General features: G+C 34.5%; 1 protein-coding gene across 3 annotated transcripts in view; it reads left to right on the top strand.

Moving 5' to 3' along the window:
- The window catches only part of LOC115439997 (dual specificity protein phosphatase 22), a 49,569-nt gene that overhangs the window by 1,288 nt on the left and 29,325 nt on the right, over window positions 1-18,956 (top strand). For all 3 annotated transcript variants that reach the window (XR_003938322.2, XM_030164107.2, XM_030164108.2), the window contains exon 2: window positions 17,020-17,136. Coding sequence is in view for 2 of the 3 variants with exons in the window: in XM_030164107.2 (XP_030019967.1) it covers window positions 17,020-17,136 (117 nt within the window). In the remaining variant the exon portion in view is untranslated. The remainder of the gene's footprint in view (window positions 1-17,019; window positions 17,137-18,956) is intronic.

Here is an 18,956-nt window from a genome sequence, read left to right as displayed (position 1 = left end):
TTTAAATCAATAATGACTGCCACTGAAGGGACAGCAATAATTACAATTAAGTATGTACTCATAGAGAAAATTTTATAAACCATAAAACTTTAAAACGAAATTTAACTTACTTGCGTTAAACAATTTTAATAACTACACGTCGAGTCATAAGTGTGTGTGTATAAGTGAGTAATTTTTGTTCCGAATAAGTATTAATATTATAAATTTTTTCATCACATGTTTGGTATTTTATTTTGTAATCGAAACCTTTGTTCCTCAAAACTCTGTTTTTGTTGAAGGATGAAACTCATTTGCCATTTAATTATAATACATAAGTAGCTCAATGTACTAAAGCATTTTTTTCTGAACTGATAAATAAATCAACTCGATTGATGATTGATCTTTAGAAATTACATAATACCAGCAGTGTTTCGTTTCGTACATCTTTTGTTGCAGACAGCAAAAAAAAAAAACAACGCACTTACGATATTTAGATAGTATATTTAATTATGGCTTTGATATAAGAATCGGTGCTGAGCATTTAAAAATCACAAATATTACGAATTTAAAATGTATGCATACCTTCAATATAATTTAATTATTTCATACCCCACAAGCGTAGAGTATCTTGCTCTAAGTCCTCGAGTCCCAATTGGCGATAAAAAGAAACTACAAGAAGCACTATCTCAATGCCGCGAGGTATTAAATTTACATCAAATCGAATTCCTTCGTCCCTAGGGACCTTCGATGCTCACCGACTGAAGTAGTCTTTATTTAGAACCACTTTTCATTCACGCTTTCTATCCTATATAATGCTTTATCGTAAATTCCTTTGTGACCGTGTTTATATTAGTTTTGTACTCTACTATAATTGCTATATTATTGTCCACGGAGCTTCGATCAACAATACCACCATGGCGGTACGAAATACAGTCTTTAATAATTCCATCTTATTGTTTTATTGAGGATAATCGTGAATTTGGACTGTAAATCGGGTATATTATGGCTGTATATTAGGCTCGAGTCAATACTGGGGCATCAAAAATATTATGTGATCACCGTCTCTATTATCCAAATTCACTCTCATTATCAGAGGAATTGTGAATGCGTTGCGAGTTTTAATGCAGATGAACAGGGATTAGAAAGAGAGGGGTACTGTGATTTATTTTTTATACGAGCTGATCCCACTGCACCTATTAGTAAGCAGAATGGGGTACAGTTATATTATATTTATATTAGTGTGTTGAATGATGAGAGATGATTATTCCTCGCCAGTCGACCCAATTATGTCGACCTTTTGAACCAAATAAACACAAGCTCATCCCGGAACGCGACACCTAATATGACGGGTTTTAATACCTTGTGTACAGTGGTCGTTATCCAAGCGGATACAAGATATATTCTATCACCAGCAAAATATATCCTAATTTCCATAAATTTAGCAATCAGCAAGCCGTCAGCTCACATTAATTTTCTGTGATATAGTACTACTGTCCCAACCAAGCCGGCCAGTTTATTTCGTCAAACACATTTATAACTCGGCTCTACCAACTTTTATCCGAGATAGTATGTAATGTTATTTTTCTATTATGATCTTAAATGTCTAAAGCGTAGTTATTCCAGCTTGATACAAAAAGCGTGAGCTTTTTTACCTTAATGGTGGATATTACATGGGACCTAATAAAGCTGGCAAAATTTTGACTTGTTACATCTCCGCCTACCCCGGAAAAGGCAAAGCAAACAGTTATGTTTGGATTAATGACTTCAACCTTGCCGCTTGACTGTTGCAACGTAGTTGCGCCTGCAGGACGTTAAATCATGCCGGGAGCCGGGACGTGTAATATTGCAACTAATGCTAGTCATAAATCATAGTCTTGAAGTGGGAAGGTCATTTTTCCAGATTATTTCCAGGTTTATTACGTTTAGTACAAAATATAAAGTTTATTTGGAGGAGGCGATATTTTCTTAAATAGTTAAATATTGTTAGTATTTTTATAGATAACGAGCTGACCTGGCGAACTTCGTACCGCCTGACAGTCGATTCTTTTTTTTTTAATAGTTATTCTGCTATTCGGGAGACCGGGTCAGTTAGATGATAAAAAAAGAAAAAATAAAGTTGTTAAGTCAATAATTACATTATGTAAAAATATGAAAATTATAAAACACTTAAAACTTTTTCCATCGTTCCATCTAACGTCACTCAATTGTTTTGCCTTCCTGGAACCCCTCCACTAACACTTAAACTTTATGCTTTGGTATTAAAGTTCAAATTGACTTTTAAGTATTATTACGAATCTTTTGTATGGGAACATAATTTTAAAATTTTTCTCTCCGTAAGAACCATCCTCGTACTTCAAGGAATATTATAAAAAAGAGTTAGCGAAATCGGTTCAGCTTCTCTCGAGATTTGCGCTTAGCAAGACATTCAGCGATAAATTTTTATATTATAGAGATAAAAAAAAATATTTCATGTATAATTTCAAAATAAGAAGCATGTATTTAAATACTTTATAGGATTATCCGCTTAAGATAATCTAGAAAGAAGACACAGGAAGCTTAAAAATTCGTCTACATAATATGTAACACATATAATTATCATATTTATCACATTTTAAATAGATGATATACATCGGTGCGTTATAGAGTTTATCGGAGAAATTCTAATACCAAAATAAATTACCATGGAACAGGGGATGATCTCGGAAAAGCGATAATGTTCAATATCCTTTATACAATACATCAACTTAGCTAAAATTAGGTTACAGGTGTTCGTACGATCTCCTTTAAGGATTTCGATTACACTAAGTAAAAATGCCTATTTGTACGGTCTGAGTTTTTTCGTAATGGGCTCACGAAAACTAAGATATATTTAAAATTGGAACTCTGGTTATTATAAAAATACTTATATAATGAATAGGTTTGATTGATATATCCTCTTTTTGGAAAAGAGAAATATTTATTCTCAAGTATTTTTATTTATAACAGCGCCGTCGCTTGCCAGCGTTTTCTACGAGCCTATTAACGGCAGACAAAAATTGCATTAAAAAAAATTGCGAACTTTGTGCAGACAAAGGTTTTTGTTATTTTTATTCAGTTTTAGGCTTGTGAATAAGATAAAACATAGTCCAGGTTGCAGCCATTGTTCTCGGCTATCTAGGCGTACCAGCTTTCGCGTGACGGGAAAACAAAGACAAATCTATAAGCATACAAAAAAAGGTGAAATACTTTTCCAGCCTTTGTAGTATGAAATCGATGATGTTACAAAGAAAAGGAAAAGATTCAATAAAGATTCTCGGTAATCCGTAAACTTCGATTCAATTTATAGACCAGAATATTGTAAAGTATTTAACATAAAATTAGTCCAAATTATAAGCATACCTTTACTGTTCTACAAAAGCAATAAAGGTTTACTTTTTAATTTCAAAGGCTAAGAACTGCAAATATTTGTTCAGTTCCCGTTCGTGCACGAGATACAATATTTTTCTTTAAGGCAGGCCAGCAAAATTTAATTTGCGTCGGCTTTGTGGTATATATCTACCTATTTGTGATGTAAATAAAAATTACGGCAGACTCTTTGACTATGGTACCAAATTCAAAGGTTATTTATTGAGAATATTGGCACGTCGTTGTTTAATATACTATTTGCGTCACTCTCAATATACCTTGCCCCGGTCTCCCCAAAGTTTATATAACGAGGATACATGAACTTATGTTTTTATCCGCAAAGTGTGAGGCGAAAGGGCAACTGGTGCACTCGAGGTTCCTCTTGATAATTTCCGTTCCGTAATGTAATTTTTAATTCCAGGAAATTGACAGGTTCTTTCGATAAGATAATGTCTAGTTGCCCTGTATCTGATTTTTTTATTAATAAGGATAAGAATGTCTTAAAACCTTTTTTTATAATTCTGCAACAGCGTGGTCATGGAACTGAATATTGCATTCTTTATTTCACAATTCCACTAACGAGACCATTTTTATATACCACTTTTATATTCTTACTAGCTTTTGCCCGCGGCTCCGCCCGCGTTATAAAGTTTTTCAGGCTAAAGTTTTCCGTTATAAAAGTAGTAGTTTCCCGGGAGCCTATGTTCTTCCCAGGGTCTCAAACTGTCTCCATACCAAATTTCATCTGAATACGTTGGGTAGTTTTTGAGTTTAACACGTTCAGGCAGACAGATGCAGCGGGGGACTTTTGTTTTATAATATATTTTTTAGAACTTTTTAAGGGGAACAATCCCGTCATAATCATTGTTGCATAACTTTAACCCTTTACGCAGCGCACGCAACGGAAGCTCTCAAAACTAATAAATTGTCCCCGTTTTTGCAACATGTTCCATTACTGCTCCGCTCCTATTGGTCATAGCGTGATGATATACAGCCTATAGCACTCCACAAATAAAGGGCTATCCAATACAAAACGAATTTTTCAGTTCAAACTGGTAGTTCCTGAGATTCGCCATTACTGCTCCGCTCTTATTGGTCATAGCGTGATGATATATAACTTAGAGCACTCCAAAAACAAAGGGCTATTCAACACAAAAAGATTTTTTCAGTTCGAATCGGTAGTTCCTGAGATTAGCCATTACTGCTTCGCTCTTATTGGGTATAGCGTGATGATATATAGCTTATAGCACTCCACGAACAAAGGGCTATCCAACGCAAAAAGAATTTTTCAGTTTGGACCGGTAGTTCCTGAGATTAGCCATTACTGCTCCGCTCCTATTGAGTATAGCGTGATGATATATAGCCTATAGCACTCCACGAACAAAGGGCTATCCAAGGCAAAAAGATTTTTTCAGTTTGGACCGGTAGTTCCTGAGATTAGCCATTACTGCTCCGCTCCTATTGGGTATAGCGTGATGATATATAGCCTATAGCACTCCACGAACACAGGGCTATCCAAGGCAAAAATATTTTTTCAGTTTGTACCGGTAGTTCCTGAGATTATCCATTACTGCTCCGCTCCTATTGGGTATAGCGTGATGATATATAGCCTATAGCACTAGAATATTCGGTCATTGATTTTTTTTTGTATGGGAACTTGTGGCTAAATTTTGTGAAAATATAAAAATAAGCAAAAAAAAATTAAAACTTACCTGCAATTGTATATTAAACAGATTAGGTATGTTGTTGCTATGGTAAAAATAATGCGATACTTTAAATTTCTTTTATTTTAAAAAAATTGGTCTTGGAAATAATAATTAGCTATTGTCACGACGCACTACAGACAAAAATACAGATAGTTTCAAAATGGCATTGCCTTTGGAACCAATTACAGATGCCATTTCGTCTCTGGTTGCAGACACGTAAACCTGCATAATTTAAAGTGGTAGAAATTTGGTAACTGGCGATTGCTAGTGGTTGGGCGTGTAAATAGCCCAACCAACGAGAAAAAGAAAATTGAAAATGGGCCAAGGAAATGCAAGGCCGAGCAGGTACTACCTACGATGTCCCCTCAAGGGAGGAGAGCAAGGGCTACCAGGTAATACTGCGCAAAAATTACTCACCGATCTTGCAGCCACAGTCAGGAGGCGCACACCGCAAAGGAGGTCCGGGATACTAGGCGATGCTCCGGTTGCCGTCCACGGGTGATGCGGCAGGATGAGGTGCGAGGATCGTTGAGGTAAAGGGAGAAAAAATTAAGAGGGAATTAGGATTGATTGCAGGAAAATGTAAAAGATGTTTTTGACGTGAAGAAATTTTCATGAATATATGAATTAAATATGACAGTCGTATGCCCGTTTCGAACAAACGGAGCATAACGGCCAGTATTCAACCAAAGAGGCGGCATCTCCTAACTAAGCTACAAAGGTCGGATGAATAATTTTACGCAAACCGCACCCTTGCCTTAGCTGATGTTGAGGAGACACCAAGCGGCTCAACCATACTCCCGGCCTTGGAAGTTCTTAGAACTTTCAAAGAAAGAAAAAGAAAACCAAGCCAGTTGTAAAGAGTTAACAGAGAATTATAGAATAGCGACTAAATTCGTTACGTATTTATGACTGAATCAGACAACTTAAATGAGTCATTTCGACCCGGGTTATAAACAAAATATCATGACGTATAGAATAGAAATAAGTAAGAGTAAAAAAAAATTGTTTTAATAATATTTCACTTATTTCGTTGGTTTTGGGTATAACTTTACGATTGGTCGTTTTAAAGAAGCTAAATCTCGTTTTTACCAAAGCTACGCGAACAATATTATCTTTTCCCGGGAAAACCTCAGTTATAACCCCTAAAGGCCACGATAAAGGTGGCACGTTTTCTTGCCCAACTAAGACCATAGTGCCAACAACAACAGGACAGTCAGGTGTTGTCCATGTTTGCCGGACCTGAAGAGTGTGCAAGAATACAATACGCCATTTTTCCAGAGAGTTTGAACAAAATTACTAAGCATCTTTTTTCAATTAAAAAAATTAATAGTTTCTTACGATCTTGAAAGTCCATAGGACTTTCAAAAGGGAAACAATACCAAAGTCGATTGTATTGTAAAAGTAATAAGTAGGATGGATAAGACGTTAGAGCATAGTTGGCTTGGATCAGTAATATCAATGACTCCGTATTACTGACAGCACTAAGGAAACAAAATATATTTATAATTACAAAATTAATTGTATTTTGTAAGTTGTTAAGCAAATTAATAAGAATAATATGAAAATATTATTAGTATGAGTGATGGCTTCTATGACATGCAAGGGCAATGTGCAAAAGCCAACATAATTAAAATTAGTATAGGCGTAGGATCTCGTTAGCATGAACTAGCCACAAAGACAAATAAGACTTATTATGTAGAATACTTAACAGGAGTACATTGGACCTCAAAAAGACAAATACAACAAGTGACATTAAATAAAGAGGATATTAACTTGGACCAAGGGGACAAACAAGTTTTAATCCTTAAAAATAATCTAATGATTTCTCAAGGGAGAAATGTGTTTATGAGAATGAACTGTTTCAAGATACTGCATGTTAGCTCCAAGAACAGTTGCTCTTAAATCAGATGACAGTTAAAATAATATATTAAATTAGTAGGACATTCGGGTATTATAAGCCCTTGAGTAAGTAAACCGAAAAATAATATGTGTGTTAAAACATAAGTCAACAAAAAGAGCTTCAAAGACAAAAAAATACTTATGAGAAATAAATGTTATGATAGGCAGAACATGCATTAAAAGGGAAGAAATGACTAATAGTTAGCATACATTGGCATTGAGCCACAGGATCATTTACGAAATATATAAACCAGCCTTTAAGGCGACTAGAGAATGCCTGGAGACACGAGTCAGTGAACACATATAAATTTGCAAAAGGTTTGCGAACTTTATATGCATCAGTAATGACTTTCACTATCTCGGGCATTATTAAAGAGACATACAACTCAATACAAGCAAAGGCTGTCATATTAGTAAACGAAGGTGTAATTATTGTATACAGAGATACGATCAGTACAACACCAACTGGTTTAGTAGTATGGAAGTGCATCATAGTACCACTATTAACCATACTTACGGGACAACATATTACATAAAATAATAAGTAAGATTCTAGATGCACTTACATGGCAACATAATTTTACATTTCGCAATGTTATGAATTTCGACAATTTATCAGGAGGAATAGTCATAATATATCTAGAAGCGATATCACCGCAGTCTATATTATACAACTATGGTTTAGTAGAAAACAACTTGCAATTAGTGTACCACATCACATAAGCGGCTGAATGTAGTATTTTTATGAACAAACTTATCAAGTATGTCAGTATCTTGCATACGATGCATCTAAGTTGTATCTTAATTATGATGGAATAAAAGTTATAATTGAAGTTGGTCCAAAATATAACATGAATTCTCAGGTCGTAATTATTCTGATTTCTAGAAAAATCTAAAATAATCGTCATAATGGAAGCACAGTGGATGCTCCATTTAAATACATCGACGATACCAACATCAGACAAATTTATTAATTTGATAGAGTCAAATAATAACAAAAATAAATCAGAGAGCAGACTAGGCTCTACATATCCGATGTTACTGAACAAAACTCTAGTACTAGACTTGGTATTAGCGACCAATATCGACCAATATGTGATACTAATTGTGTCAGAAACAGTTTTATGGGGAATGTAATAAAGTGCATTCACAATTTCCGAATGTGGAAATATTGTTAATAAATTATTGTTTATATTGTGATCACAATAAATTAAGGTTTTATTGATTATTTTGTCTGTACGAAGACTAAACTCTGTTTGAGACAAATCGCCTAACAAAATGTGACCAAACGAAATCGGCAAAGGAAGAGGAGAACGAAAATTGGGATAAACCTTCTCTGTCAAAGAAGTAAATGGGAATGATTGAATGTCCAGTGACATGCCAATATTCCCAGGAATGTGCCTGGTAGAGTTACCCAACGGCAATTCCGCTAGAAATGACATAATGTTATTATCATTATCACAAACGGGAGATATAAATTTATTTATTTTACAATATAGCATTGAAACCTGCGTATAGTAATCAAGCTTCCAATAAAAACGAGACACAGTGTCTGCGTACGCGTAACCAAAAGTTGGTTGCGGAGAAAATTCATACCCCGAGACAAAAGTACTATTCAACGGGACTATAAGTACAGAAAGTAAATTATTCTGCAAGCTATTATGGACTAAAAAATTAACAAAATATCTGTTATAATCGGTGTTAAGCGCAGCATTCATATTCAATGGTGCTAACGGTGTAGCAACGCTTTGATATTTATTCACATTTAAAAATAAAGAGGAGTCAATTAAAGATTGAATGTCAGCTGTGGATGATACAAGTGTCGGACATGTTTTGTCTGCAGCGCAAACATCATTATCCATATTTGACTCTCCGGATTTTTCTTCCTCAACGGGAGGCGACAGTGACATGTATGGTAATGGTGATAAATTTAAATTATGAACATCGAGATGTAGAAGAGTATGATGTCGTTTATAGCATGTTACGCAAAAAGTAGATGAAGGACAATATGAAATGGTATGATCAAAACTGCAACAGTTTACACAACCGGACTTAGATATTATAAAATCATATCTTAGTTGAGGTGAATCTATATTAAATTTTGTACATTCAAATAAAAGATGATCAAATTCATTGCAGTACGAACATTGTTCATTTCTAGTTGGATAAACAGGAATGTCATTTTGACCTACAACTGTTTGAAAATGCGATTCACTGTTTTTATCTGGGGACGTCATAACAAAAGCAGGTTGCTTATTTATAATGCCACCATCTATATGCTGTTGTGTATTTGTATCCGTGGCAGTACATTGAGAGTCGCTCAATAGTAAATTATTAAAAATGCACGGTTCGACGGTACCAACAACGAAAGGAATATTAAACGATGGTATTGGGATATAAGGCGATGTTAGCGGCGGATCACAAGAAATATATCTCGACTCTGCCTGACAATCCGTAGCGCTGTCGATAGCCTCACGCATACTTTTTATATATGAGTATAAAATTTCGAATGCATACCAGTCTGAATAATCAGGTTTCAATTCCGGATTCGCTTGTAATTGTAGCTCTACAATCCGGTATACAATAGTTTTAAACCTCTCACGTATATCATCAATGGTTTCTGATTCAGTCATAAAATGCTCATGTGATGCTACGTCTAACTCAGAAACGGTCATTGACAAATTGTGAAGTCGGTTCATACGTTGGAAGTAAATACATTTTTTCGCTAATAAGCATTTTAAATTAAAAGAAGCCATTTTTACAAAAATGAATGTAAAATACGATTTGACAACAAAATATTATGACGATTAATATACCAAAAAATTACGTATTTAGTCACAATATTATGCAATAATATTCCGTGATTCTATGCGGATCTCCGAAGGACCAAACTATGGTTGGGCGTGTAAATAGCCCAACCAACGAGAAAAAGAAAATTGAAAATGGGCCAAGGAAATGCAAGGCCGAGCAGGTACTACCTACCATGTCCCCTCAAGGGAGGAGAGCAAGGGCTACCAGGTAATACTGCGTAAAAATTACTCACCGATCTTGCAGCCACAGTCAGGAGGCGCACACCGCAAAGGAGGTCCGGGATACTAGGCGATGCTCCGGTTGCCGTCCACGGGTGATGCGGCAGGATGAGGTGCGAGGATCGTTGAGGTAAAGGGAGAAAAATTAAGAGGGAATTAGGATTGATTGCAGGAAAATGTAAAAGATGTTTTTGACGTGAAGAAATTTTCATGAATATATGAATTAAATATGACAGTCGTATGCCCGTTTCGAACAAACGGAGCATAACGGCCAGTATTCAACCAAAGAGGCGGCATCTCCTAACTAAGCTACAAAGGTCGGATGAATAATTTTACGCAAACCGCACCCTTGCCTTAGCTGATGTTGAGGAGACACCAAGCGGCTCAACCAGCTAGGAACCGAGCTTTGTTGGGTTATTTTAGAATAAGTTATCTGAAACCTACATGTGTTATTTTCTGCATTTAAATTTTTACTTTATTTAAATGCAGAAAATAAATGTATTCAAAACATTGTAGATAAAAAGTGTATCCTTAGCACCTGGGCAATCATTTCATAGTGGATTTGGACCGTTGATATTCAAAGTGGTCGTTTGAAAATATCTTCCCTTTTGTGCTTTGAGAATAATTTAAGGGAACCCGGTATTCGTAGCAAAAGACTTTACTACTAAAACATTCCTCCCTTAATTAGCATTTCACACGACATATCAGTTCCTACAGCTAACGATACCACAGTTATCAACAGCAGTGAATCGATTAGGCAGTACAGTTGTGCGGTGGCATGGAAATCCGACATACTTTCTATAGGGCCGTAGTAAAATGGGCAACGTGCCTAACAGCAATAACTTCGATCGTACTACGAATATGATGTAATACGAATGATATACGTTTGCCGAAAATATCCGCAGTGGGATAGTTGTGTTGAATGCGATTTGTGGTAACGATATAACTGTATGTGGGTAAATGGTACATCAATGTCGTATACTGTTTGCAGTTTCGATAATATTCAATAGTGCACGTATCAACTGCTTCGCATGACTGCATTCACAATTTAAGAGGATCAGTGCGCAGTGCACATTGCAAATGGCCGTATTTTGCGATATCTATATAAATATACTGGCTATAAACAGATGAGAGGGTATCTTTGGAATTATGGATGGATTCTAATAAATATTTCGTTAATAAAAAGCTTCATTACACCGGAATGCCATACTGTTTAGTCGATTAATCACTTTTCCCCACAAGATATAATTATATAAATACAAGGTGCAGACAATAATTACTTCATAATAGCAGTCTACCAATTTTTCGGTAGCAAGTATATTTTTTGTGAGTATTAACTTTCTTGTTCCATGCATTTGTGAACAAGTCTGTACAATTATGAATTAACTCGTTACAATCGCATGTGTCTAATTGGATCATATGTTTAATGTTTTGACGTCAATTACTTAACTAGGATTTGATGTGGAATGCATTCAATCTAAACAAATATTACCCAGATTGTTTATACATGGTCTTGTAACCTGGTAAGTAATGTTGAACTCCTTTTACCCTAATTACTTAAGTCTTGCTTTCATAGATAGCGGGAAACGGTATGCAAACTAAATCTTCGTTTACATATAATGTATGCTGCACTGTGGATAGAATTTGACTTCGGAATTCTAAAACGAGAAATTATTTATTTTTATAATTATATTGTAAAGGAAAGTCGAAAAGCCTATATTAATAGGCATATAAGACGTTTGCATGAAAGTACATATACTAACTACGTCGACGTTGACTATTTAAGTATTAGTTAATTTAATAATTTATTTTTAAACATAAAATCGCTAAATAGAAAGAGCAAAAACAAAAGTGTAATATAAGCTGTTTGTTCCAAAGAAAGTCTAAATATCTATAGAATTGTTGACATAAGACAGCTCGCCAGTAAGAAAACATCGCCAAGCCCCTTCCAAGCCCACCTGTTTACACATCCGGAGCCAAATTAAATTCTGAACGCCTTGTCTTTCCCCAATATTAGATTGCGTGTGCGGCCTCTGTTAATCGACATCGATATAAACATTTTCTGATCCCTTTCAAAAATTAAATCTATCACAATGATCCACTGAAGCCTGTTACTGTAGTCTTTTGTATAGTCATCAGTAGCGAAAGGTCCATATATGATTCCTGTCGGCTTTCCATTATGTAGTATTAAGGTAAAATCTAATTAAATATCTCCTACCGCCATTGATGGTCACCAAGTAAAGCACTTATTGGACTTTTGCGATTTACAGTTTCTTATCAAGTTATTTGTAAGATACAGTGTATAGTAAAATAAAATTCTTGTTGGGGCATAATTATCCAAAGATGTTTCTGTTGCCTTTTTTATAAACAATATAGATATCCAGAAAATATGCAACGTTAGCGAATAATTCATGCCACGTGTTTTACGAAATTGGCAATAATTAATTAAATTTCATTATTGGTAATACAGTTAAAAACATGAATAATACTGGTTTTAATGTTACTTATTAAATATTTATGCAAAAACTGTAATTTTTAAGTGAACCAAAGGGTTGAATAAATATCAAAGGTTTTCTTTTAGAAAACACCACGGTAAAAACTTATTAGCTCGGGAAAGAAATTCCTTTAAGTTTTTTATCATAGGATATAAAAACATTGAAGAGCTGTTGATGCATTCATTGCACTATAATTGCTCACTATCCTTTAATCCGCAAATATTTCTTTAAGACCGTGGTATCAAATAACAAAGGTTTTTATTTCCTCCGGTCTCTAGAAGTTTTATATTATTTGTCTCATAAAAATTTAAACAAACCTTAACAAAAACATTTACAACCTCAATATTACGAAAGATTTTATGAATCATGCGTTATCTTGATAGTTTTGGTAGATACAAGCTTGCGGTAGTTATTGGGCATTGCTTGTCATTCTCGTAGTTAATGGGGGGGGGGGGTATATGGAAGGAACTTATTTATTCCCTAAGGATTCTTGTTATTTGATCGCAGTGCTGTCAGCCTCCTTGTAACGAACGATCAACGGGGGTCTAAATAGGCAAATAAATCCTATTAGGCACAATACAAAACTTTATATAATATTATTTCTGGAAGATATTAATTTATTATATTTCTATTTTTGATTTTTACTATGTGGCAATTATTGTTTTTTTTTATAGGTACTTATAATAACCTTCATATCTAAACTTACGGGAAAATGGTTTGAAATGGTGACAAATAAATAGATTTAATTTTATATAATATAGCATTTCTAACTCTGTACAAAAAGTACAATCAAAAATGCAATTAGGAAGTCTAATTTCAATACCTTCTGTTCACACTGTTAATGAGGAAACGAATTTACATTCCTCCTTTTGCTTAAATTCGCGAACAGTTTTGTAAAATATTAAAACAGAGCCATCGAATTAAGATCCGAAATTTAATGAGAAATGCAAATATTAGAGATTGTTTACGGTGATGTGCATTAGTATTTTTTTAATACATTATAAATAATTTTAATTTATTGAACGCAGCTAGGGAAAATTTTCAAGAATATCTAGGAAATAAAATATAAAACCTATTAAATGATAATAGCGAAAAACACAATGCATTCAGATTTATAGACGCAATAAAACTTCACTCAAGTAGAATCAGAGGGTTGTAAACTTTTTTATTCCGTTTACAACCATAAAGCGTTAATCACGAAGTAAAAATGTTTGCAAAAAGAGCTTTATTCTTTGGATAATAATGAAAATTTGTTTGTTTGTTTGTGGAACGGACTGTCGAGACGAATGTCCGCAGGTTCAAAACCCAAGGGCACACACCTCTGACTTTTCTTTTCTAAAATTATATGTGTATTCTTCGTGAATTATCGCTTGCTTTAAGGGTGAAGGGAAACATCGTGCGGAAACCTGCATACCTGAGAAGTTTTCTATATGAATTTCGAGGGTGTGTGAAGTCTACCGATCCGCACTAGGCCAACGTAGTGGACTAAGGCCTAATCCCTCTTTTAGTAGTAGAGTGGGACAATATATAATACAGGGCTGATATTATAATAATGAAAATATCGAATAGGTATAATTATTGTGAATGTAAAAAATCCGCATGGATACTGAAATTAAATAAATACTTTGTATAAGTAACGTTTTTAAATTGTGCACAAATCTTGAACCAAGTCAACTTTAACAAAAGGCAGTTATTTCATATGCTTCTGAAATAACATTACTTTGTGAATAAATTCGATGGTGATTTTTAATAGCATGTTTAGTGTGCGTGTCGATGCCTAATGTTGTCTGCAATAAACCTCTGCAGGTCATTATGATTAATAGAGTCGACATAACTCTTATAACTAACTACAATAGTCTACGAAATGTTCGTCATGCCGACCTCAGTGCCCCCGTCATGCCATGATTCACTCCACAATGAGTGGTATTTTACTTCATTACACTTTTCCATGAATATCACATTACATTAGAGTTTTTATAATAGCGATTCTGGTATAACTTTGATTTATGATTACATAATTGTAGTATTTTCTCGTCAATTCTAGTGGGTATATCATTAGGCATTGGACGTTCCTGTGTTATTTATTTTTCTTAAAATTTTATTTGGATATGGTTAACTTAAAATTTGATAGTGAAATAGGGACAGGTTCGTCTAATTTTCTCAGAGTTCTAAAATTATACAGAGTGGTCATTGGGAAGATTGTGATACAAAAATTTTACAACATGCAATGATTACTCAATGTGAATATCAAAACACCAAAGTAAAATACTTTGTATTTTTTCCATATCATAATTTGCACTTTTTTAATGCGCATATTATTTGTAAATATATTATTTTTTAATAATGTGACCCTTGTGACATCTTGCCACACGGACATTTCACATAGATTTGGCCCTGATGGCCGGTCTATACCTAACTAACTATACCATTTAAATTGTCTTAACCATTGAGCAATACTGGAAGCACATTTTGGCTGGTATAGCCGTTTTATATACTTCAATATTAGAGCTATAAATGTTATCCCAGTAAACACTTTTTTTAAAGTCGCAATATTTTATAAAAAGACCTTTGTCAGAATTATGTTGACTTGCATTCTTAAAGGCGTGAACTTGATTTACAATTCCCCTCCCCTAAAACCATAAAATGTGTATCGCCCTTAAAACATTATTTCTACAAAGTAAATACTAAAGGTCGCCACAGTGACAAGGCAGGTTCATGATTGAAAAACAAAGACCTACATTTACTAAAACAAAATATAATATTATACGTGTTTACCAGAATAGTAAATTTCATTTTTTGCAGATCAAGTAATTTTTTCTTTTGGTTAACGGGTTAACTGCCGATTCTGAAGCATTTCCTTACTTATGGGACAATTGAGTATTTTAAATTATAATATTATTAAACTGCTCCATTTATCTCTAGTCGTAATATCGTAGTAAAACTACACTTTGATCCAAGGCCTTTAAAAAATTCTTCACCCTTTTCGAGTATTAAGCATAAAACCAAACAAAAACACTGTCAGGAAAAAGTAAAAAGGATGTTTAAAATTTTGGAAACATACTTGTAAGGCTATAATCAAATGAGTTTTTTGAAATAGACTCTCTCTCTTTTATTATTTAAATTTGATATATCTAAATGTATAAAATCCACAACTATCTTACCCGAACATCTGAAATCTAGAGAGATACTCTTAGTCGCACAATACCTGTCTAACAACACTGACAAGCCGGTTTCTAAGGTCGCTGTAGATTGCACTTCACTGGCATCAAGACGTATTGCCACTCATCCCTATATAATGAGGCGCTTAGAAAGACGATTATGATTTATTAGACATGTGTTGCAGTAAATATATGGTGTGTATTGTAAATATCTATGTAAATACACACATATACAGACCTTTTATCCTCGAAGGCATAGGCAGACGTAATTATTATACCGTATTTTTGCAATACGTATTTCGTCCCATGATGTAATGGAGAGTGAAATCCCAGACCATCCCCATCGGTTACAAATTTCAGACTATCATTTGTATCTAAAAATATCACACATACTTATTTTTTTAAATAATACCGTATTCCGATATATTATTACTTCAAGCACGGCATGCATAGTATAGGAGTAACAAAGGAAATAGTTACAATGAAAAGCTGTAAGCCTTTTGTGCTACACGAAACTCAAGCGAAGCAATTGACTTTAGAAACCTTATTCATAGAAAAATGTGTTACTTCACACAGGCAGGTTAAAGACATGAAATTGGCTTCCCCAAGATGGTAATCCTTTTAGACATATTTGCGGCAAAATCGCGGCACGAAGATTTCATTTATTGAAGTGAAATGTTGAGGATTTCGCTCGGCTTTGCTAGTTGGGAAGGAGGGAAGGTTGAAATAGTATTTAAGCTTCCACATTTTTGTTGGTTTTGCGTTATACCTTAAATGGTATATACCTATCTTTGATAGTATTAGTTTATGTATTAATACGGACTACTTACCGCCTTTTTTGTGATAGCTATGTTTTTTCCTTTACTATACTGTGTTGTAATTTTTTATCAACATAAATGTAGGAGAAAATGTGGTTCCTAAGAAAATGGATTAACGAGAAGGGGAAAAGTTCCGTTTTGTGCCGCTACAGTTTGTTAAAATTTCTATCATCAACTTCGCCATTGAGTTTTCAGCGTATTGTATATTTATAAAGTAATGAAAACATGATATTATTATATCGTGTTGTGTCGTCATGTTTTGTGCCAGCTGTCGCCTGCCTTAACTTGCAAATTTCAAAATTCCTCTATTGTTGCGATACTAGTTCGGTGCTCGAGCAGCATTGCAAATAAGCCTTAACTACCTGACCCGTAACTACGAATCGACCATTATTATTATATATAAATTGTCCGTTTAAGGCCACATCAATAAAATGAACTAACAATTTGTAGAACATAATCTAAAGACTATTATTATAAGACAGCGATAACGCGTTTTTCCCCGCGAATAAAAGATTTAAAACAAATGCATAATAAGTTTTTTTTGGCAGGTGCTTCCCGGGCTCTACGTGGGCAACTACCGGGACTCCAAAGACACAGTACAACTCGACAAGTACAAGATCACACACATACTATCCATACACGATGCTGCTAGAAGATTACATTCCGTAAGTAAACTTAATATTAATTGACAATCAAACTTGAGCCGCAGAAATTCCAGTACTCGGAACGTACATAAATCTGACAGCGTATCAAAATTCTATGGAATATGACATGAGGGAGCAGCGCTTGTTGTGTGCCCGAACTGCGTATTTTATTCACGATGACAGCAGTCAAAGTCAGTCAAGATAATTAAGTTAGGCGAAACCCGCCACACCCCCAGGGGCGTTGATGAGTTTAGTCAAAAACAATTCAGTGTATAGCTCACGTTACACGTGGATAATCACGTTAGAGATTGGCGTGCGGACTGTACATTGTACAATCAAGTGGTAGCCGCTAGCGTAATTGATTTAGCTCTTGATATGTGTGCCCTGATTGAATTTCTTGGATTAGCAGTAGTGTAACTTAGTTGTGTTGGCAAATAGATGAACAATGCATAACTAGTGAACATTTTGGATGTTGTAAATTTGGTTATTATGTTATCTGCCGTTAGAAATTGTATGTAACTTTCGAAGTGTATTATTTTTTTGTAGATTAGGTTAGCTGATAGCAAATGTGTCACGTGATTTGTGTCATTAGTTATTACTGTCACCTATAAAACCCATAACGAAGTAGCAAAATTGTCTGAATAATGGTTTTCTGTGGAGCAGATGCATCTTCTGTCTCGGTCTATAATATATTAAATAAAAGCTGGCCGAATGTCGGTTGTATTTAGCAAATAGATTAGTTGAAGTCACGATGAATCAGAGCCTATCAAACTAAATGTACTGGCTCGATCATTTCGGTTTTTGGGCATAAATAATTTATGGGAGAAATAGTTCAATTATATACGGTTTAACTGTTACGTTTTGGTAGTCAGCAAATTGCCAAAACCTCAAATAAGTCTGTTTCAGTCGAACATTTCGTTATACTAAACACCCATTAATTCAGAACCACACAAGGAGCGTTTGATATTTTTCGTGGAAACTATGAAGTCAGATCAATCCGGCACATGTCTGTACAAATATAAAATCAAACGATATTAATTTGTCTTTTACGTCTTTATTTTTGAAGCAACAATATTATAAATGATCTAAGAACAACATGATAGAAACTTGTGTCCGGTTCTTAGACGTAATAATGATTAGGAATATCGATTTTCAGACGATGCAATGTGAGGCATATTGCATCGTTAAAGAAATTATGTTATTAGTCACTTGTTAGTTTCAATAAACAATTCTATTGCCTTGGAGCATTCACCTTTCGCATAAAGCCGCAAGCGAATTAAATAATTTAACCAAGTTCTGAGAAGCACTAAACAGGTTTTGCGACAAGCGCCTTGTACACAGTGAACTGGGGTTACCACTAAATAAAATGGAACTGTGTCGATGACCGGCTACAATTAATTACTCCACAAAGCCCTTTCTAATATATAGTCTTTTGATATATATTGTATTGAAAATTGACCTAACTTTAACAAGAAACGTCTTTTTATAGGAAAGAACTGTGTCATCGTAGGTTTTTACATTCATACTAATAACATTAGGCAATTATCTACATATTAACCAAACCCTACATGGATAATATTATTCTCTTTCATTGTTAGATCTAGACATGCTTTTGGCCGCCAATTTTCCGACACGTCATTTCTTGATTTGTATAAAATAAATTACATGTACTCGACAATAATGTTAACGAAATAATACACCATGGAAAAGGATGAAGATTGTGCAAATAAATGTATGAAATAGATATTCAGCGATTACGTAACAATTTAAAGTAACGCAAAGCGCATTCCGCAATAGACGTGTTTCTTCGCTATCAAAACACTCCGTGGCACTAAATGCAG

This window comes from Manduca sexta, chromosome 15 (assembly GCF_014839805.1).
Source record: "Manduca sexta isolate Smith_Timp_Sample1 chromosome 15, JHU_Msex_v1.0, whole genome shotgun sequence".
Lineage (NCBI taxonomy): Eukaryota > Metazoa > Arthropoda > Insecta > Lepidoptera > Sphingidae > Manduca > Manduca sexta.
The sequence above is the reverse complement of the archived record's forward strand: the minus strand, read 5'-3'. Positions and strand labels throughout refer to the sequence as shown.